At 39.3% G+C, this 23739-nt stretch overlaps 1 protein-coding gene across 1 annotated transcript; it reads left to right on the top strand.

Moving 5' to 3' along the window:
* The first annotated feature begins 14225 nt into the window (after positions 1 to 14225).
* Positions 14226 to 23306, top strand: LOC105439091 (solute carrier family 22 member 3). Its single transcript, XM_030972896.1, has 7 exons — positions 14226 to 14305; positions 16588 to 16742; positions 19750 to 19918; positions 21107 to 21245; positions 21711 to 21799; positions 22503 to 22576; positions 23194 to 23306. The coding sequence occupies exons 1-7, from the start codon at positions 14226 to 14228 to the stop codon at positions 23304 to 23306; spliced, it is 819 nt and encodes a 272-aa protein (XP_030828756.1).
* The last annotated feature ends 433 nt before the right edge of the window (positions 23307 to 23739 follow it).

Below are 23739 nucleotides of genomic sequence, written 5' to 3'. Positions count from 1 at the left end.
TCCAAAGTTCGACTTGGTGTACATGTGTTATATAGGCAATGGCGAGCTTGCGACCTATTATTTTCAAAAGTCAATGAGACATGAGGGTTCCAATGAAAGAGCTAGTGATAACGTACGTCGGGGTGGATGTGCTTTTCGTTTAAACAAAAAATGACTTTTTAACGAGTTTTATGACAAGTATATTACACTGTCCAAGTAGGTAATTACATATTGGTACTACCTGCAAGCACGACAATGAATGCACTCACCGTACACACACATTAAACTCCATATTAAAAAAGGTATCTGATTGGTCGATCAATTCCAGACGCATGCGCAGTAAACAGCATTCGTCTGGAAAAGGGCACACGTGTGCTAACAAACTAGCAGGCGTGTGCTATCGCACCTTGCACACGTCTGCTAAATAACAGGCGGTGATTGGTCAATTTAACAGACATGTGCCGCGTTCCATACGTCTTGGGGCACGTGAATAAAGTCACCAACGGCTTTCCATACACTCGATGGTTCAGCATATAGCATAATTTATAGTCTACCGGAGTAATCGTGTTCTATCAGTCTACCTCACGTCTCATTGTCAGCGTGATCTTTGAAGCGACTAGACTTGGTGGCTGTGACTTCGAGGATTCGAGTATACGCGATGATGAAGGAAGGAGAAAGGAAGTTTGATGATGTGCTCATTGAACTTGGAGAGTTTGGTCGGTATCAAATATGGCTCTACAACCTGCTGTGTCTCTTTCAATTCATCGGTCCATGGCAGATCCTGGTCTTCATGTTTCTTTCTGGAGAAGCTGATCACTGGTGCAAGGTTGGTATTAACTAGATACTTTCTTTTGTCATTCTTAACGTGTAATGTTATTTTGAATGTATTTTTAACAATCTTTTTAACATGTAAAAATGACAATTATGATGCATGTATTTTGAAATTACATAATAAACCATTATTAAATTGAATTGAATTGAATTGATACATAATTGAACAAAATTATGGAGTGCATAGTTTTTTTCTTTGGGGGAACCTTAAAGTCATATCTTTTTAGTGACACATTTCTCTTTTATTGAATTAAATTGAATTGAATGTTTTTTTTAGAATATAGGATTTCCCGGCCAAATTCGCGTGTTTGTCATTCGAATTCATTTACTTTGCATTTAAGTTAGCGCAGATCGGCTTTGCCATGCCAATTATCATTCAATTTTCCAGTTTTTGTATTTAATTTAGGATTTTGGTCGAAGGTTTTCATAGATCTGTCATTCAATTTAGAAACTGCTCAACTAGCATTCAAATTAATATTTACTTGTCGAAGCGTAATTTTTATCATTCAAATTAACACCCGTCATTCGTATTCGTAATATTTTTATTCAAGTTAGGAATGTTAAGGGGAAGAATTGCAACAAACTTTTACAGTTTTTAAATAATGCAGTTTAAATGCATGATTTGCCATTGGGTTCTAAGCTGTTATTCCATTTATTTTTTTTCAAGGAATATGGCATTTCTGCACGGACATGTTCTTATACCCGGGAAAGGTTGGGGTACCCTCAATCGCCCCTTTTTACTACAGACTCGGAATTTTATAAAAGTAATTCACATCGTCTCTTATACCCAGCACACCCTTCTGTTTTACTTAAAGAGTTTCATAGTTTACTTGCCCGCCAGCAGATTGATGGCTAAAGACATGGCTAAATAAATAATCATGTTCAAATTGTTGACTCTAGTCCCTACCCCAGTCACAATATTGTACCCTTCTTCCATAATGAAATTGTGATAAATTTATGATGAAACATAAGACAAACAACTTCCTTACATGAACATTTACAAATATACTGAGACCATCAGGTCCGTAGATGCAAGTCGTTTTTTTTTTCTTCTTAACAATCAAACTTACATGCTGATTAATATCTGATAAATCTTATAAGTATAAGTGTATAAATGCAAGAAAATGAAATATGATGAAATACACATGAAAAAACAATCTTGAAAGAAAAAGAATCAGCTATAAAAAGTGTGTAATAAACGAGAAATGTATATTGACTATCAATCTAAGTGCACAAAGTGCTAAATTAATTTGAATGCTACAAATGAATTAGAATGCTAGAAGTACACCGTCGCGTTGTCAGAAAATCGTGTTGCGCCAAATCGAATGACCAAATAGCGAAAGAAGCACATTGTTCATTAATTTGAATGAAACATACGTAGATTCTAACGAAAATTCCATAGATTTGAAAACTAGAAAATGGAATATAAACCCGAGATATACCTGACTGCACTAAAACCGTCGAATTTGAACGCAAGTCAAATTAATTTGAATGACAAACTCGCGAATTTCGCCGGGAAATCCTATACTAAAAAACGATAACGATAAATGGAAACTAGAAATGCAATCGTGTCACAACGATGTGCCTGCAATGACGCCATGTTTCTACGTGTCAAACGAAAGAGCTTCTCTCGGACTATCCAGAGCAATTTGTACGAAGTCTGTAGCTTCTGTGATATTTGAGATAGGTAAGGCGAAAGAAAGGCCTCCACAGTGACCTTGATGGGATAGTAGTCACTATGCCTACGAAGTTTGAAAGAAATTGGGATAGGGGAAAGAACCTAGAAAGGGCTCGCAAGCACTGCGTGCAAAAACAAATGGGATTTGGTGCGTGTTCGTCATTGCAATCAAGATCGTTCTGGGGGCCAAAAGCGTGAACCCGATATACCCCATAGACAATGCGTGTAATGCATGGGCGGAAAACGTACAGGATCTGTATTATGACCGGAGTTAAATTGTTTTTCCTCTCTCTCTTTATGTCTCTTTATGGGCCGTATTTGGTATCATTACAACAGAATTTCATGGTTGTTATTGTAAACCACTCTTCCTTTTTCTATGATAATCCTATCGAAACACGTGATGTAAAATAGATTTATAGGACAAAATGGAGTCTTAAATGGCCCCCTTGACCAATTTCAAAAATCCGGCCACGAGGTGCCCTGCGTATTGGAACTCGGCATGTCACTGCAAATTTTCAAGGAAAAAAAAGGACGTTTAAGGGGCGAAAAGCAGTCTGAAAAATGACGTCATAGCCGATACGAGTTAGATTCGGGAATTCGTGTAATGACCTTTGTTCAAATGCGATTTACTCACAATTTTCTGTGTGAACATATACTATACTTGGTATCATTCGAAAGGGCACTTCATTGCAGTCAGTTTGACACCATTGTTATCTGGGCGCAATGTATTGCACGCATTAAACGCGCTATTACGTAATGCATAGTAAATTCATCATTTTTGGCGATAACTTTGCGATGATATATTCGAATTTTACCAAACTTGGCAAAACGTTGTCACGTATATGGATACATAGGTCTGCCAAGTTTCATTGATGTATGTATGAAGATCGTCATTTTAGAGCAAGTTAAGGCAATTTTGGAATTTTCTTGAAAATGGCGAATTTGGAGGGCATTTTTCTGAAAGTCGGTCAGTGTTAAAGGTAAAGGCCAGTATTGGAAACGACCCAATTTCAAAAAATGAAATGGAAGCTCTTATTACCAATCATGTGAAAGAATATGTTTTGAATATTACATGACGATAACAATTTTGACGGGAAACCGCCTACTAATTGATATATTTGGTAAATTAGTATATCTATACACTGTTGAGAGATACAAATGCACGTGTCGCGCACGTGTGTGAAGTCCCATATGCATCTTTCTGTGTACAGTGCTTCTAACTTTATGAAGACTTGGCCAAATTTCTTCATAATTTTGATGATTCCAGAACCTTGCAGTCCATCTATGATAGATGATCAACCTTTTCTGATCGATTTCACAAGGTTTCTTTCTCTATGCAATTGCATGACCATAACTGGTCTTTAGCTTTAAGGTATATAATTTTGTATATGGCTGGAAAGGACATATCTTCAAGTATCTAAATCCAAAAAAGGGTACGGGTTTGCCAAGCCATAATGGAGATACGGCCACAGAAAGAAAGCCAATTCCCAGAACTTTAGAGGGCGCTATTTATGTTTTGCATAGCCATTGGAGCTTAAACTTTGGCATGGCTTTGTGCAATTATGAGATAAGGATACTGTGAGATTTAAATACAAAACGGAATTTATATGAGAAAGTTATTGCAATTTTTAGATTTGTAGGGGTCACTTTTTCAAGAATTTGAGAGATTTTTGACGGAGTCGGTTTCAGGTTTTAATTTTGAGTACGAAGATGGCATTTTGAAGGTCAGGTTATGCGTCGCAGATGAAAGAACATCTCTTAGACTATCTAAAGGAATTTGTTAAAAGTTTGTAGGATCTAGGATAGTGGAGATAGGAAGGAAGATAGAAAAGCCTTAAAATGGACCAGAAACGGACAAAATGGCGCCTGGACGGTCATGCTTGAGTGATTTCGAAAATCGAAGAACGTAGTGACCTGGATGAGATGCTAGAGATAATGCCTACGAAATTTGAAAGGAAAAGGACTTGAGAAAAATATCTAACTAGGAATAACAAGCACTACGTGCAAAACGAATGGGATTTCTGGACGATAAGGAAAAGGAGAATATTAATGGGGCAGAATGTGAACGAAAACAAAGGTCGTCATTGTAAAAATTGAACATCAATACTTGTGTTACAATGGCATCGGTCCTATCCTCCTCGACAGCTTGAGTGGGACTATATTTTGATGGCTTGACATTGGCGATTGGCCTCATGCTTTTTGATGCACTATTCACAACAAATAAAAGTCTTCTCATAAAAGCATTGCTATACTCAATAGTTTTTTTTTAAGAAACCAAAGGTGACTGACGTTTCAGTTTGAAAGAATGCTATTTCGTTTCCATTACCAGTGACGGAAAGTCCATAAGAATGATAGTCCTAATAATAAATAGCAGCAGAGGTTTTTTACACAAGCGCTCAAATTTCATGAAAGGAACCTTCGTGTAACAACAGATTTCGTATTAGCCATGCATTATTTCACTGGCAAACAGAAAATATGGGAACATTAGGTACAATACATGATTATATATTATATATATTATTTTGCGGGGTCGCGTAGTGATCGAGCTAGGAACGTTCACGTTGTGTATTTTGCAACTTTGCATTCGTTTAGAGCACTTGTCATCTCAATTCTGAGCTAACATATATTTGTCCATTGAGGAAGCGGCGTTAAAACATCAACGTCGCGTAGTGATCGAGCTAGGAAAGTTCACGTTGTGTATTTTGCAACTTTGCATTTTAGAGCACTTTTCTTCTCAAGTCTGAGCTAACATCCCATTGTTGTATTTGTCTATTGAGGAAGCGGCGTTAAAACATCATTTAGACCCTCAAATATATGGGAGAACACAAGGCCCTGGGAACGATTTTCCCCCGGGGTGCTGGGATATATTCTTCTTCTTCTCCTTCTTTCTGTCTTTTTATAAGTCATTATATCAATGTGCATTTTCCCGTCTGGTGCTAATATGTTCGTCTGAGTAATTGATCTTTGTGAAGATTAAATAGTTTACAGAAGTTGTAGCAAGCTGACCTTCCTGCCCAATATCGACTAACCATAATTTGCATATATCCAAATTATCCCATTTATCCATGGTTTTCTTTAAGAAATTTAATTTTTCTACATCTATTAGCTTATTGTGATCACCACTTCACAATCACTAAAAGACAGGAACACAATGAATAAAACTTATCTGACCTTTATGAAATAGTACCGGCTTAAACATAGCTTCAACTTTATTACAGCAATCAGTCTTCGCCACTAAATAATAATCATCTGTCTGCGCGGCAGGGTATTATGAGGCTGAGCCTGAACAACGTTTGTAACAATATAGTTTATCAAGTTCTCAATTCTCAAATGTTTAGAAAGATACATTTTACTTCAGCGATGTTTCAGTGTGTAGGTGTGTATCTTTCCATTCAAACAACACTGCATAATTTATTTATAATTCAACAAAATGTTTAAGATGTTACGTCACAGATTGATGCACAATATTTTGATTATTCAAACTCAGTTGCTCATGACATGAACCTGAGAAAGTTAAGAGTTTGCGGGAGAGTAAGAAAGTGGATGCATCTCTCCCATATCTTACTACTGAGTAGATTTATTGGCCTTTTATTACATCTTGTATTCTTGTAGGCATTTAATCATCTTCGAGCATTCATTTACAGACCAGCAATGATATGAAATGTAGTTTAGTTCTGGAGAAGAAATATTCATCTAGATGTAAGTAAGTTCATAATATCAACTTTTAGGTCCCACGTACTGCTTTGAATAAAATCGAAGACGTAATACAGTCTGTGTATTAATTTAAAACATGGTAAAAGCAGAAAAAAAATATATACACATGATATGAACTTTCACAAGGCTTTGCTCAAAAAGTAAGTATGTGTATTTGGCATCATTGTATGTTGCTCCTTGAATTTAAATAATATTAATTTGATTTTATAAATGAAGAGTTCTGTCTTGTTTTGCGCGACGAGGCGAAATTCTGTTTATGCCACCCTTTGCAATCATCGAAGAAATCGTCCTGAATGTTTCAACAGTGAAAACTATGTACTGAAAAGTTAATACATGTAATTTGTGAGGAAGAATAATAAAATAGATAAGCGAAATATCAGTTAACATAATATTTATGAGTTTAAGTGACTCACACTTTTGACAAGTTTTGTAGCCCTCCTCTGCACCTTTTTCAACTTATCCTTGTCCATATTCAAAAGATGGTTCCAAACTGTTGAGCAGTACTCTAACTTAGGTCGTACCAGGGTTTAATACAGGAGAACTAATGACTTTTCATCAAGGTGATGAATGTTCCTCTTGAGGAGCCCAAGGATGATATTGGCCTTGGCTGTAATTTTTCCGACATGCAGGCTGAATTTCAAGCATGGGTCAAAGATGACTCCCAGGTCTTTTTCCTCAGTTACGTTTTTTATCATGGAGTTTGTCTCTTTGTTGATGGAATATCTTGCTCTTGGGTTTTTGTGTCCATAGTGGATAACCTTGCACTTGGATTCGTTGAAAGGTAGCTGCCATCTTGTTGACCATTCCATCAGAGCATCAATATCATGTTGCAATTTGTTGATATCTGCAGCATCCTTTACATGCTTCAGTTATGTCATTATATTCCTCACACTTAACCTTTTTGGGGGAAACAATACTGTTTCATTGTGTGAAACCTTCATGAAGATTTATACGACGAATGCAAAAAATGTAATAAATAATTCTCTTCGAAAGAGGGGAAGGTAACGAATAACCCAGAAATTATGCATCATTATACCCGGTGGCCCACACACACCAAAAAAAAAAGAACACTCGATACAGTCAATTATTCAGGACTTAGTTCTAATCATCTTTTTACCGATTCACCTTGCTGGACGGAGCACCTTCTCCCCATAATAATAACACCAGAATCATCAAATTTAGTTGAGAACTTTTTTTTTAATGAGTAATTTCTATTGGACTGTCATTTTCGGAATCTGCTCGATTTCCAGAGATTCGAAGCACGATGGCAAATCAATGGTAAATCTCGGAAATGACGGTCCATATATAAGAAATTACTCGTAAAATAAAATGTTTTCAACCAAATCTAACGATATTGGTGTTGAAAAGTTGTTCTATCCAGCAAGGTAAAAAAAAAAGATAAATGTTGATCACAGCAAAGTCCTAAAAAGTTAACTACATGTATTCCGATTTTTTTTAATTTTTTTTTTTATTTAATTTTTTTTTTTTTTTTTGGGGGGGGCCACCCGAAATAATACATACTTCACCATTTCTTCTACTCATTAACAAAAGTCATGTCCGTTTGGCTTATGGAACAGCTGGGCCGTCTGTGAACCTGGAAACAAATTTAAGACTTTTTTGCTATGCATGCAGTATGCTGACTTTGATCGGAGCCGATTATTATTTTATTAATGTTGTCAAACTTCCCCTATTCCACATTATTAAAGAAAATGCTGAACGTGTGCAATATACGTCTTTGACTTCTTAAATAACTATATATGGTACGCTTCTGTCGTAAAATCTACCATAATCCTAATCTTTGTACTGCCAGTACCAAGTTCAGTCAATAAATTTCTTGCTAACCACAGTAATTCTATATATTAAATACACATGAATGGGTATTGAATGTCCACTTTCTCTTAAACGTGTGTGTTAACGTGTTAAGATTAGGGGGTACTGGTACATAAGTACAGTATATATTATGATAAATAATTACACAATAACAAGTGAGTGATATGACTTTGGAAGTGTTTCTATGAGCAAGATCGTTTTCGGCACATTATAGACAATAGAATGCTTTGCAAGATTCAAGATAGCAATAACATTCTTCAAAGAAACATAAAAGGGATCGAGGTCCATGCACGGGAGTCCGAGTTGCTTCGTATTATTATTGGGTCGCGTGCCAGCTAAAGATACATGTTATAGGATTTTGTGAAAGAAAGTTAAACAAATAACATTTAAAAAAGCGTCATTTGTGGCTGTTGGCTGTATGACAATTTCGTAAACGAAGCATAATGATATACATTAAATATTTAATACAAACAAAAATTGCAGGGTTCCCGCTTCCCAGGGCCCTGGGAGAACACATTTGAACATTTTTTCTCCGGGAAGAGACCTCTCAATTTAATCAACGCTCCCCGGATCATGTGGAAAAGACCCGATATCTGTCTCTCTATGCTCTTATAAGCACACGATGGATACTGTGTCTATGTTATTTTCTACAATAATATATTTTAGTTTTAAAGCGAACGTTTATTGTAAGAGTGAACGCAGCGGCGAACGTAGAGTTTCCCTTTTTTTTAATATTTAGAGCACTCAGAGCCGAAATATGGTGTGCTACAGTTAGGTATTTTTGCTCAGTCACTACGTTGCTTCGCAAAATATTCTCTGAAATTGTAGAAGAGCGGTGGAAAATTTCAAATTCAAAGAAATGTCATGATATTGCATAAATCTAGTTGGGAAAATATGAGAGGATGGTTTATTGGTCGATGAATACAAGGAAAATTAAGTCATTTTGTTTTGTAATACTCGTTTACTTTAATCATAAACAATACATTATTTCTTAAGTCTAACTTTGTAGAACACACAAACTTTTCTTCTTTAAATAGGCCTAACAATACAAAACGTTAGCTCTGTGTCATACGGTTGGTTTTTGCAAGGCTACGAATTAGGTCCTAAAAATGGAAGAATTTTTTTTTAGGTATACACTTGAAGGAACCAATAAATTGTTAAGAATGTAAGTGGTAGGGGTTAAAAGGGCATGGCAAGGGAATATTACTTTCGTTCTCTATTTCCCTGCATGTTTTTCTTCTTCTTTTTCTTACGGTGTATTTCTCATTTTTCTTCTTTTTCCATTATTTTAAAGAGGGGGCAAAAGCCCCAGCCCCCCTACACACACACACACACACACACACACACACAGTGGCGGATCCAGGAGGGCCCGGGGGACCCGGCCCCCCCCCCCCCCTTGGAAAAAAGACGAAGAGAAAAAACGAAGGAAAAAAAAGAAGGAAACAAAAAGGAGGAAAAAAAGAAGGGAAAAACAAAAGGAAAAAAAAACAAGGGAAAAAAAAGGAGGAAAAAAAAAGAAAGAGAGAGAAAGAGAAGGAAAAGAAGGGAAAGAGGAGAGAAAGGGAAAGAAAGAAGAGGAAGAAGAAAAGAAAAGGGGGAAGAAGTGATCGGGGGCGAAAGAGCGTCGCCTCCCAGGCTGTCGCCTCCCCCTCCCCCAATCAAAAAAATTAAGAGAGAAGGAAGGAAATGAAAGAAGGGGGTATCAGTTGAAAGAATGAAAAGGAAAAAAGGAGAGCTAAAAGGGACCGGAAAAAAGGTGACTTTTCAGGGGAAATAGAACATTTGCAGTTAATCCCGCCAACAACGTGTGGAGAAGGGTGGGGGCCGAAATGACTTTGCCTCCCCCTCTTCTCCCCCCCCCCCCCCCCCCCCATCAAACCTAAAAGAGAGAGAGAAGGAAGGGAAGGGAAAGGGAAAGAGGAGAGAAAGGGGAAAAAAAAGATAAAGAAGAAAGGTAGGGGAGATCGGTTGCGATTTTCCGCCCACAAAGTGTAGATCGGGGGGGGGGCGGGGCACTGGCGTATTGATCGGGGAGGAGGCTCGGGGGAAATAAAAAGTTAACGTGGTTTATTTCTAATTCCATAACGGTGATTTACACATAATTTTTACACACAATTTTACGAGATTTTTCCTCATTCTTTAGTAAATTATACTTTTTTATGCCTTTTTAGTAAAATAACAGCCAGGCAAGAAATATGCTTCTTGAAAAGCCTACATGTCAGGGCCCGCGGAACGGCGGGGATCTGGAGCCTCCAGCTCCCCCCCCCCCCCCATTTTTTTTGGAAAAGCATTTTAAAGAGAAATCGAAAGAAAGAGAGCAAGAAAGAAAAAAAGTTAACTGCCAGTGTCACAACAAAATAAGGTATCAAAAAATGCCCCCGGGACCCAACCAAGGCCCCTTGGGCAGGCCCCTTGATACTCATCTGACCGCAATTTAGTGCCTAAAACCCTTGATCTTCTGGGGGCTCCGCCTGCTGGACCTCACGCCAATCAGTGCCCTGCCAGTGTCACAAATAAAGTATAAAGATATGTTCATCTAACCGTAATCAAATGCCTAAACCCCTGAGCTTCCGGGGGCTCTGCCCCCTGGACCCCACTGGATGAGTAAAAAACGGAACAACGAATCTTTTTTCTCTAATGATTTAATAAAACGTACAAGCTTCCGCGCTTTGTTTGTAGTGCAATAGCCAGATCTTTTCGAGTCACAAGGGTTGGCAATTTCAGTCTTTCAAGAGCATTGTCATATGAAGTATAATTGGATCCTAATATTATCTTAAGCTATGGTCACAAATCTGAGCAGCGACCGACCGATCAGTAGCCTGCTCGGTCGCTGCTGGAATTTAGGCATCGCCCAGCAATTAGGTCGGTGCCCGGGCGGCGACCGCCCAGGCACCCAGCGTATTTTGGGGGCGAGTGAAAAGTGAGCAGGCGCCGCCCCAATTTTAACTCCGCGCTAAAACTTCAGCGGCGACCGAGCGATGCCCTAAAATCGAGCGGTGCCTGGGCGGCCGCCGCTCGGTGGCCGGGCAGCCGCCGGGCAGAATTGGTTAAAAACTCGCCGCTCGGCCGCCGAGCAGGCTACTTTTGGGTAATGTGACCATAGCATTACAGGCTCTTGTTTATACTTTCTATAACATCAATCTGTTTACGAGTCAAACTACCGGAAAATAGAGGTACACAGTATTTTGTTATTGGTCTTACATACCCTATATAAACTGTCAACAAATCACCCTCGGGTAGGTTATAAACTTTCAATCTGCGTAGCATAAATAACTTTCTTTTGCTTTTCTTCATCAATTCAGTAACATGAGCATTCCATTTGAGGTCGTTTTGAATTATAACACCAAGGATTTTCACAGTATTTACACAAGGTAGTGGTGTAACAAAGGTGGTTGTAGGGGCGGCTTGGAAATGAGACGGACATCGTAGAACATTTTGATGCATTCAACGTCATATCATTGCTAGAAGTCCACGATTCAAGAAGTTCAATTTGGTGTTGTAATTGAGAAATGTGTGTATTATTCATTGTGCATTCTACTATTGGTAAATCATCTACATATTTAAAGTACGACAACGAAGTTTCTCTGCAGGCATCATTATTCATTATCAAAAATAGAATTGGGCCAAGTTTGTCACCTTGAGGCACGCCTACGCCATTGTATTTTGATTCTGATAACTGACCTCTATACCTGACGGTTTGTTGACGATTACTCAGAAAATCTATTACCAATGAAATTACACAAGGACGAACATAAATTTCACATAATTTATCAATGGTGATATTATGGTTAATCCGATCGAATGCTTTGGAAAACTCAGTCAGAATGAGTGTTGACAGTGACTTAGGTTTGTCAGCATTACTATACAAGGCATGCAACAGCCCAATCAGAAAGTGACATGTAGACATGTTCTTTCTATTTCCAAATTGATTTGGATCAATTTTGGCTGAAATATCTTCCCACAGCCATTTTGACGCTGATGAAGACGATGATGGTATTGGTAATAATAGATCCAAATTTGTAGTCCTATACATAGCAATTAACGTATAAAATGCAAAATTGATGTCATACAGTTTAGAAGCGAACAAAACTTATTCCCAGATCTACCAGCAAAATAATGTTTACAAATTTTGCAATTCTAATACCCAAATATTAATTAAATATATATAGCTGTCGGTAATTACATAGGTGTTCCATTGACCTTCGGTGAAAAATGTTGTGATGGCCACTGAATAATAATAATGCAATAATTGTTGTTCTGTGAATGTACAATTTAGTTGTTAACATCTGTTATTACAATCTGTTATATTAAACCTTTATATTCCTGGTCAAAGAGCAATTGATTACCTTGGAATTCTATGAATTTCAAAAGGGCATGAGATTTATAGGATGGTGGGTAGGAAAATGCTTGTTTTTAATAGCAGTTGTATAGAATATGCCAAGGTAGTTTAACGGGGCAAACGTTTAAGTGCGAAAAGGCCACACTTACTATACACTTCTATAATAAAAAGGAACATAAGATAGCTGTGAAAACGAGCACGATTATGTTTCTAAAAGGGGCACAGTTCGTTCATATAATATTTGGGCATCGTACCCCCTGCCCCCTCGGCTACTACCTTTTATTGTGGTTTTAGAAGGGTACCTGTTACTACAAAAAGTTGCTTCGATTCATTGAAACTGGTTATGGCTCTTTAGATGACCGCAAAGGGGCACAATTTGTAAGCTACAGTGGGATATATAGATAAAAAAGGGTACTTATCAAAGAACAATTACATCAAAAGTAACACGGGGAACTTATATTTTATATACTTATACTTTATTTAAAAGGGCACTTATCAGAGCTTAAAATGGGTATTTCTCACACGTAAAAAGGGGCACTCATCAGAGATGTAAGGGGACACTTCTTTGAAGGGAAAATGCAATTATTACAAGCTTAGGAAAAAGGGGCACTTTTCAGAGGTAAACAGGAGCACTTCCCGCACCTGAAAAGGCGCACTTATAAGATGTGAAATGGGTGCATTTATTACAATGTATTACAACAGTGCACTTTTCAAAGTAAAAAGAGAACCTATTAGATTAGAATAGGGAAATTCATCAGAAGTGAAATGGTGCACTTGTTAGAAAAAGAAAAGGGCACTCACCTGAACCAGTGGCGGATCCAGGGAGGGGGGACCGGGGGCCCGGCCCCCCCCCCCTTGAGAAAAAAATCATTTAAAAACACATGATTTTTAACTTTTTTGGGGGGTTGGGCTCCCCCCCCCCCCCTGGCGCTCAAGGGGGGGTGCAAATTTTTAAATTTTCGACGCCAACAAAAAAAAATGTGCTCACTAAAAGCGCGGAAACTTTGAAGTTTCATTAAATTATTAGAGAAAGAAGACGACTCGAAGTACCGTTCTCGACTCTTAATCCTTGTCTGAATTTAGCTTTGACGTATTAGTAGACAAAGAAGACAATTCGTTGTACCTTTCCCGACTCTTAATCCTTATCTGTATTCAGTCTCCCTCCCGCGCGAAGCGCGGAAGCTTTCACGTTTCATTAACTTATTAGAGAAAGGAGACGATTCGTTTTCCTTTTTCTTCCTACGTCCTCTTACTTTTTTTTCTTCTCTTTCTCTCTCTTTTTTTTTGGCCGGCGTTTTTTTTGGGGGGCGACCGCCCCCATCGCCCCCCTGGCTACGCGCCTGACTGCAGCAACAGTAGTAGTAGAAGCAGTAGTTGAAGCAGTAGAAGAAGTAAGAGTAGAAGTAGTAGTAGTAGTAGTAGTAGTAGTAGTAGTAGAATTAGCGTATAGTAGTAGTAGTAGTAGCAGAAAAAGAAGAAGTGATAGAAGTAGTAGTAGCTAGTAGTAGTAGTAGTAGTAGTAGAAGTAGTAGTAGTAGTAGTAGTAGTAGTAGTAGTAGTAGTAGTAGTAGTAGTAGTAGTAGTATTAGTAGTAGTAGTAGTAGAAGTAGTAGTATAGTGAAAGTACAGTGAAAATGCGTTTTCTGTTTATTTCGTTTCATTGAAAGATACCAGAATGGGATTCGGTAGATTGTGGAAGCTATGGGTTCAATACTTCTAGAGAATGCGCCTTCGAGAAAAGAGAAGTTGGCATCCCTTGGAACTACTCGAACGATTCTCAGACGGAAAAGGTGTACTCATCTTGTATTCGTTATGATACCAGCGAAGCGGATTTTAGTTTAGATCTTGATCTACATGGATCCAACACATCTTCTTGCGATGCTGGTTGGGTATATGACAACGACAAATCTAAGGAGAAGACAGTGGAACAGGACGTAAGTTAGTTTTTTAAAATAGAAGAAATACATATCACCTTGTTAAATTTATTCGTATTAACTTCAATGAAATTACAAATTCACCTAGTTTTCATGATGTCTGTTTTGTATGTATACTAGGAAAGCATTTTATTTTTCTGTCGAAAATTATAGAAACGTGACATAATTTGTTGAAGTCGAGAATGTCATATTACTTCCAAGGAAAGGTTTATGATAATGGAATAATAGGTCAGAAACATCCGAATTTGTGCTGCTCTTCCAAAGCGCCCTGCAATCATTATAACAAACACATGCCCGGTATTCAGTTAAAATATGTGCAAGCTAACCAATGTTGTTTGTAATCGTGTCAACCACAACCTCTCTAAACCTGATCAAATATAGGGCAAGCAGGGCCAGACACTAGTGTAGGGTATTTTCAAATGTGAATCAGTTATATAAATAAATAACTTGTCTGTTGCCTAACGAAAAAGTATATTGAGCCAGGCCTGAATTTAGTGGCAAAGCAATTATTGTGGAAAAAACATATTTGATGACTTTCCAAATTCCCCAATAAGCAATACGATTGGAGAGTGAGTACTAGTTTTACATGCCTAAAACCCCGAGCTTCCGGGGCCCCGCCTCCTGGACCCCACGCGAATTAGTGACCTGCCAGTGTCACAAATATGATATCAAAATATGCTCATCTTAATGTAATGAAATGCCCACATCCCCTGAGCACCCGGGGCTCCTCCCCTAGACCCCAAGCCAATTTACGCTACGCTCTACCTGATCTTTAATACTTTAACCCCCCCCCCCACCCACCCACTTTTAAAAACGTTCAGCGGGGTCTGCGTGTAAGAGTAGTGGTGATGCGGATTTTTTTTTCTGCCACCCCCCCCCCCCCACCAAACGTATTTTTTTTATAATTACGCCACTGCTGGTCACCATTACGTACCAATTATTGGCTCGCATGATTTCTAATTTGGCCCCACCCCCTAAACAAAAATCCTGGATCCGCGCCTACATACCGGTACGTTGTTTGAAGTACCTAAACTTTGTCATTATGTTAAGGAGGGCAAAGCAGTGAACTACACTAGTTTCAGTTTCGTTCTTTTTTGTCATGATCACATATAAAGTTTAATACGCTTCACATTTCTGTTTCTTATAACATAGAGCTAAGTTAATGCACGAATCACCTTCGTTGCGGCCAATTGTCATTCCTTCACATTAAAACCTTTTTTAAATAAGTTTTTTGAATTTTTGTTTTGCTTTTTTATGGCACTTTACCGCGTCATATCTTAACGAGCCCTATTATCTTTCAGTTCAATTTAGTTTGCGGATTGGGGTACCGGACTAATCTGGCGCAATCTTTCTTCTTCGCTGGTACTGCCGCCGGGTCTTTGGCGTTTGGTTTGTTCTCAGACAGGTGTGTAAGAAATTCATTACCCGGAATGTTCAGAATTAGCTTCTTTTTTTGTATTGTTTTCTTCAACTCTCTTCTCTCTCGCTCGTTTGTCACGCGTTCAATCTGGCGCAAAGCAATGGGCACCAATTTACGGACGCACTGCTTTGTGCTACACCATAGCTTTGCTAATTTACCCCTTTCCGGTCTAGATTAGCTTTATGACAACCTTTTCTAACACTGGTATAGATTAATGTTGCACTAGAAATAGTTTTGGCGACTAATAAAGAGTTTATTTTAATACAAAAACTTCATGCGCTATATGCACAAAAGAATTACGCATATACAGGCCCTGACTCTACCCCCATTTGCACATCCCAAACACCATTTTTAAAAAGGTCGATTTAGAAGGGAAAAAAAACTATTTACACACTAGTTTAAAAACCCATAAAAACCGTGTGTGATTGCTCATATTGATTTTCTGGCAATTATTGCGCATGCGCGAACTGTCGCCTAAATAAATGACAATGATGTTTCTAGGCAACATATGACGTAAATATTGATAATACGTAAACAAAAAAAGCATTTTCACACAAATTTTACACAACTAAGATTTCATGAATATTATTAAAAATAAACACCTATTTTCAATTTGCCATCAAAGTTTGTAAGTGAGCCATTTGGAGTACGAAAATGTTCTCATGTAACGTAAATCGTACGATGTGTTACCTATTCTAGTAAGGAGATGGAAGAAGTTAAGCCTCTACACCTCCTCCCTCAGAACCCAAGAAATGTATATCTCGGCTATTCCGATATTCATCCCGACACGCAGAGTACCAGGCTCGATCTATCATAAGACTGATTTGTACATTTTCATCTTCTCTGATCATTTTGTCTCAAGATTTGGTCGTCATCGGACCCTGGTCACGTGCACGACTGCCATTGTAGTAAGCGGAACAGCTCTGGCTTTCTCCGTCAACATATGGATGTTCATGGTACTTAGAATGATCACAGGTGCATTTACGGTTGGAATGCTCCAATCATCCTTCGTACTTGGTAAGGTACCAAACATTGAGTACTGCTTATGAAATGATGTTGTAAAAGAAACTCAGAGGCCCGAATTCACAAAGGAGGTTTGTCGACAAACCAAGGTATGTCGACATACCTCTTTTTGTTTCGCCAAACCTCCTTTTTTTCTTTACAAACCAGGTTTGTAAAAACGCGTAATACGCGTCATATGACGTACGAAAACCAAGGTTTGTCGACAAACCTCCTTTGTGAATTCGGGCCAATGAGTCTCAAAGCGATAGAAAAAAGTAGAAGCAGTAATATAATTCCAAAGGTAGGTATAATAACTACGACTACTATAATACTGCTAGTGTTTTGTACTTCATTGTTTGAAACTTCACTGTGAAGAATTTACGGTGTAAAAAGGGATTTGACTCACTTTTTTTCATTTCTTCATGCCCTTTTGTGAACCTAATTATATTTTCCTTTCCATAATTCTGTTGTAATTTCGCCAAATCTATTTATTAAGGGAGTGTATCATGGGAAATACTGGTTAACGCCATCTACGTCTTCTTTTGGACAACTGCACGTACACGAATGGACTTGATTTATGCGGTGGTCACAACCCGCCGTACTTAAGTGCGTGCTGTCTACGTGCAAAAACGTGGGCAAAATGTGGGTATCCGTACGTGGTGAGTACCGCCTCCGTACGGATTTGGGAGCACGCAGACACACCGTAGCACTTTTAGTACACGAGGAACTTTCGCTGCGTTCGGGCTGCGGTCGGGCTACCGATTCACCCCCAGTGCGTGCCCGGTACTGCAAACGAGCGCACAACGCACTGACTCCGTGCGTCTTTTTAATTTATATACTTGCTTCAAACGGAAGGCGCACTTAACACGTGCGTGCTGCGCGCGTGATAAGTGCGTGGTCCGTGCTTACTCGCCACTTCCCCCAGTTCAACTGTCCAATGAACACGCAGAACTTACGTGGACCGTACCGGGTAAGCACGTGCTCCGCACTTACAACGCACGTTGTGCGCACTGATTTATGCAGTATATAGTCTCTGCGGTGGAATGGGCGGCATCTTGAGGCAGCAGCAGTTGGGACTTCTGAAGAACATTGGAATGTCGTCCTATATATACCCCGACATCGGGCGGAAAAACTCACCGAGTTTATCGCACCTGCACGCACTTACAACGTGCGAGTGAGTTAGGACACCGTACGTGAGCAGCACGTGTAAGTACGGCCTCCGTACGATAACGTGGCAACCGCACGGAGACCGTACGTTGTAGGCACGTTGTAAGCACGTTGTAAGCACGTACAACGCACTTACCACGGGCGCAACGTACGATGCACACAACCGCTCATAGCCAGGCGTCGCGTGCGGGCCACCTACGTACACCGTGCGTGTGACGTGCGTTGCCGGTATTCCCTCCCTGCCTTTGCCACTCCCTTCCTACGCTTTCAGAAAAATGTGGCGGCCGTGGCCTCCTAAAAACCGTACGGACTAAAAACATGCACGGTGGGTTGTGACCAAAGCTTAACCGGGTCAGCGCGCGCTAAACTGGGTAAGCGCGCGCTAGTGTTCGCGAAACAGACCAAAGTTCTCCTCACTCTTCGGTTTCGCAAATGTTGCACGCACGTGAATGCTGCGGTCGCGTCGTCCGTAGTCGTAATAGGGACTTTTAGATTCGCACGAAGACAATGGGGATTGCTACGATGGACGTCCTTTTAATGCACTGCCTTGAATGGACGTCACACGTATCAGTCCACGCAAATCTAAAAGTCCCTATTATACCCGATTGGCCCCGAGTCAGGCCACGGGAAAGACACATAGTCTCGTCATGATACTTATAGATCTGTGTAAATGCGAAGCCATATGACATATAGACTCATTGAGGAATACCCTCACCACACACTCGCACACAAGGGCGTAGAGAGAGGGTGTTTTAGGTGTTCAAACTCCCCCCTGACAAAATATTTAGTGCACACTACTACCCCCCCCCCTCCCGCTTAGCCTGCACCGTAAAAAAACACGTGTAGTTCTCTATCTGCGCGTTGAGGCAGTGGTGGATCCAGGTTGGGGACCAGGGGGCACGGCCGCCCACCCTTGGCAAAAAAAATGTTAAAAAAACAAAGATGGTAACCACAATGTTACTTTTTTTTTCATAAAAAGAAAAGAAGACGGTCCTATCTCTGACAAAAAAAAGTTTTAAAAAAAGATGGAAACCACAATTTTAAATGTACTTCCTTTTTGCTCGGGGGGGGGGGGGGAGGGTGTTGAGTAAAAAAAATAGTGCTTACTACCACCTCCCCCCCCCCCCCGCAAACCTCTTTCACCACCCCCCCCCCCTTTTTTTTTTCTTCTCCCTTTCTTTCTTTTCTTTTTTTTCCCCTTTTTTTTCTTCCTTTTTTCCCCTCTCCTTCCTCGTATTTTTATTTCTCTTTTTTTCTTCTTTTCTCTTTCCGTTTTTCTTTCTTTTCCCTCTCATTTTTCCCACCCCTTTTCTCATTTTTCCCGACGGCAGCGCAATTGTACTGACAATATCCGGATAGGTGGGGAGTTGCACCCCATCCCCCCCCCCCCCCCGTCAGCGACGCTCTGAGTAGTAGTAGTAGTAATAGTAGAAGTAGTAGGAGGAGTAGTAGTAGTAGTAGTAGTCAGGGACGGATCCAGGGGCACGGGGGTACGTGCCCACCTGGCCAAAAAAAAAAAAAAAAAATTAGTGCTCACTACCCCCACCCCCCCCCCCCTACCGGGTTGAGTCGCTGCGATATTATGGGGGACCAATGCACCCCATGCCATTTTGTGCCCCCCCCCCCCCGTAAGAAATTCCTGGATCCGCCACTGTTAGTAGTAGTAGTAGTAGTAGTAGTACTAGTAGTAGTAATCGCAGGAGTAATTGGGTAAAAGAAGAAAAAAAGTGTGAATATTACTAGAATATGAACGGCAGAATTGTAGCCTGTTTGCTGTGATCCTTAACAATAATGGAGGAAATATGATTATGGACCTACAATAAATCTATTTATCTCTTTGTTCATTTACGTTTAGCAAACGAATTGGTTGGTCCTTCCAAGCGAGCCATTGCTGGTACTGTGATATGGGTCCACTTTGCAGTAGGGTACATGGCATTATCCCTGCTAGCATTCTACGTCAGGAACTGGCGTCATCTACAGCTGGTTGTTTCCTTGCTACCTACTATTCTGCTCATCATATACGTGTAAGACAACATATTTTGTATTATCATCGTTGTGTGGGAGCATTGTGTATTGCTAATTCATGCTTTTGACTTCCAAAAGAGAGGGTCCTGAGTTTGATCTTTCCATGGTGCAATTATCCCTATTCAAGGTGTTTTGCCCACATTTGTCCCTCTCAACCCAGGCGTAATAAATGGGAACTTAGCATTGCTATCAAAAAGGGTAACGTGTAATTTGGATAATGACCGGTCATTATCCAATGGTAATGACTGGTCATTATCATAATCATATTATAAAACATCATTTTATAAAACAAATAAAACATAATCTTATAAAACAAATAATACACATCATTTTGTTCGGGCATTAATAAAATTACCCACACTCGGTACCTTCAAAACAGTCCGAACGCCCTCGGCTATCGCCTCGGGCGCTGTTCCAAAGGTACCTCGAGTGGGTAATTCTTACTAATGCCCTCACTGATGTGTATTATTTGTATATTATCATCGTTGTGTGGAAGCATTGTCGTGTATTGCTAATTCATGCTTTTGACTTCCTAAAGAGAGGGTCCCGAGTTTGATCTTTCCATGGTGCAATTATCCCTGTTCAAGGTGTTTTGCCCACATTTGTCCCTCTCGACCCAGGCGTAATAAATGGGAACTTGGCATTGCTATAAAAAAGGGTAATAACATTTGTATGGCCAACAGCAGTATTACTAATGTATGGTTACCCCGGATAAATAACACCCTATTATTTTTATCATTATTAATATCATCATCATCATCATCATCATCAAATATCATTATCATCAATATTATCATTATTATTATTATCATGATAATAACATAGGTCATAAAAACCTCTTGAAATGCTGCAAAGAAAAGCGTGATAATTTCCAACACAGCTTCCACTGTAGGAGCTCGCTAGACCCCACCCTCTCAAAAAAGTCTGTCATCAAATTTGTTTACAGACTGTCAGTTAATCGCCCCACAATCCTGATTTTCATTTTCTTGAATTTGTTTTTCGTTGTGTATTATCTCTACTTTTCGGGGGAAGGGAGGGGGGTGTTTGGTGTTGTTATTGTTTTTGTTTTTGTTTTATTTCTGTTTATGCTTTATTTTTTTCTAGGGGTGTTCGTATTTGCTCTTTTGAACATGTATCGACAAATTTAAAAATTCCTTTATTGGTAAATCCTTCTATTTTTTAAAAAGGCGGACTCCAGAATCTCCACGTTGGTTGTTGTCAAAGGGCCGTATCAGAGAAGCAACAAAGGTCATGCGCAAACTAGGCAAGATCAATGGAGCCGAAATTAAAGAGACATTTAACTTGGACAATGTGAAAACGGGTATGGTAAGTTCATTCTAGTATCACCCATCCCCCTTCTCTCTCTCTCTCTCTCTCTCTCTCTCATTCATTTTTCACATCTGAGGAGGTCTTGGACGTAATGTTGACACAATAGTAAGATTGAGGTATTTTGAATAATTGTTTTATCAACTCTAGTACGAGTACGAGAGGCCCTAGATAAAATTGATGCTTTCTTTGAGTTTAACTTACATTTATCCCTTTTGACCCAGTGTATTTGTGTGTGTAATTGGGATTCTACAGACGTGTATCAATCAGTAATGATTATTTACGTTTGGGGACCGACCTTTAACGTCACCATCCGAAAGACGTAACTCGGTTTCGAACCGTGGTCGCCTGAGCCAGCTTGTAGACGAAGACAAAGAGCTGACCAAGTGAATGAGCCGCTAAACCAACTCACATCTCCCTATTTAATCATGACATGAATTGCTTTTTTGTGTTTTGTTCAAGTAGAAAGTCGAGGGGGGTCGAGACCAGGGTTTGGTTAAATTATTACGCAGTCCTCGTTTACGTCTCTACACGCTAAACCTTATGTTCCAGTTGTAAGTATCGTGCATTTTTATATAATCTTGCATAAGCATAACCTTTCTAAATGTCTGATATTTGTAATCTTATTCACCAACCTATTAGTGTAATGTTTCGGCTTAAATCCAAGCAACTTCCTGTCAAGGGGATACTGAATATCAAATTATGTTTAGGATTCAAAAATTTCTCCACCCCCCCCCCCCCCCCCCCCCCAAAAAAAAAAAATCCAAAAAAAAATAAATATATATATATATATATATGGAAGGACTAGAATGTGCATGTACGTCTGTTTGCGTTTGTATACACGCATTTGATACGAAGTTAGTTTAAGGAGAAATTTGATGATACAAAACACTTAACTGCATTGTTATTATTATAATCATTATAATTATCAATATTATTTTGATCATCATATTTATTATTATCATTAATATTACCATTTATTTGAAGCCTATTACTATTACTATCAGTATTTTCATAGCGATCATTTTCATTAGTAACAATTTTCTTATTATTTGATATGTCATTATTATTATGATGATGATTATTATTATCAATATTATCATTATCATTTTTTTCTCCTAGAAGTGTGAACATTGTGGTGTACTACGGCATATCCATGAGCACTGATTCTCTTGGAGTTAACAAATACACAACTTTTGCTATCGCGGGTGCTGTCGAAATTCCTGCTTGTTTGTGTGTCATGTACCCAATTGAAAGGTGGGGGAGGAGACCGGTTTACATCTTCTTCATGGCCTTATGTGGAACCGCCATTTTGGCCACAGGTTTCATTCGTAAGTTTAGTTCTAGCAAATACAAAATTAATATGAAAATGAAAGTATTATTAATAATAATAAATAATAATAATAACGTTACTAATGAAGCGCTTACCACCGAAGTCTCCAAGCGCTGTATTGTATATATCGTCTCGGAAGAAAATTGGTCATCAGCCAATTTTGTCATTCAGGTAGTATTGATCTCTCTCTCTCTCTCTCTCTCTCTTTCTCGCTCTCTCTCTCTCTCTCTCTCTCTCTTGCCCGTGCGCTCAACATACAGTTTTTCCGAGGAAATAATATCAGGGCTACCTATTTTCAGGTATGGCCTTTAGAGTCATGCATCAATGCTTTGCTTGTTCAAATACTGGAAGATGAAATCATACTTGCTGTGTTTCTACATAATTGTTTCCTATATTTTACTTTTTTCGAATTTCACGTATGCGTTCCAGCAGTGGCATACGCAGGATTGTTTCAAGGAGGGTGTTTGAAACTTGAAAATCGTGCCGACCAATATTTCGCTCAGGGGGAGGGGGGGGGGAGCAATATTGTTATGTGTTTTCCCCCGGGGGTTAACCCTCAAAACATAATTGTCATGAGGGTTAATATAGCACATTATCATTTTGGTCTCTTGGCAGCGTTCGGTATTGGACGAGCCGCAGTAGCAATGATTGGAAAGTTTGCCATCACAGCTTCCTTCTGCATTATCTACCTACGTGCTTGTGAGATTATTCCGACCCCAGTTAGGTAATAGCCTTAATATTTTATATATGCATGAAAACTCGTGCGCCAACGCACAACCACACGCACACAGCACATACACACACACATATGCGTGCGTGTGCGTGTTTGCGTGTGTGTGTGTGTGTGTGCGTGTGCGTGGTAATGTAAAGATAATGAGATAATAATACATTTTTCAATTCATTTATTTATTTTCCATTAAAATTCAAAGTAAACAATACAAATGAACAGCAAAATTTGGAAGGAGCCGAATGGGGCCCTTGACAAAAATAAACATACAAGCAAATTATGATAACAAATATTTTAAAACTTATCAAAAAAACATACATCCACCCATGCACACGGACACACCAACACACACCGCAGGCAGAACATTTTACAGAAAAATCTACTCAGTGCACATCCTGCGTTTAAACAATGACTGTTTACATGAATATTTGAAC

This window comes from Strongylocentrotus purpuratus, unplaced genomic scaffold (genome assembly GCF_000002235.5).
Source record: "Strongylocentrotus purpuratus isolate Spur 01 unplaced genomic scaffold, Spur_5.0 spur5_scaffold_6, whole genome shotgun sequence".
Taxonomy (NCBI): Eukaryota; Metazoa; Echinodermata; class Echinoidea; order Camarodonta; family Strongylocentrotidae; genus Strongylocentrotus; species Strongylocentrotus purpuratus.
This window is presented reverse-complemented; position numbering and strand designations above follow the sequence as displayed.

Bases quoted from the DNA above. Each gene is read 5' to 3' on its own strand.
- LOC105439091 (XM_030972896.1), top strand. From the start codon at position 14,226: ATGGATCCAACACATCTTCTTGCGATGCTGGTTGGGTATATGACAACG. The intron at 21,800-22,502 runs GTAAGTATCGTG...CCCAATTGAAAG, and splicing joins CTAAACCTTATGTTCCAGTT to GTGGGGGAGGAGACCGGTTT. The intron at 22,577-23,193 runs GTAAGTTTAGTT...GTCTCTTGGCAG, and splicing joins TTTGGCCACAGGTTTCATTC to CGTTCGGTATTGGACGAGCC.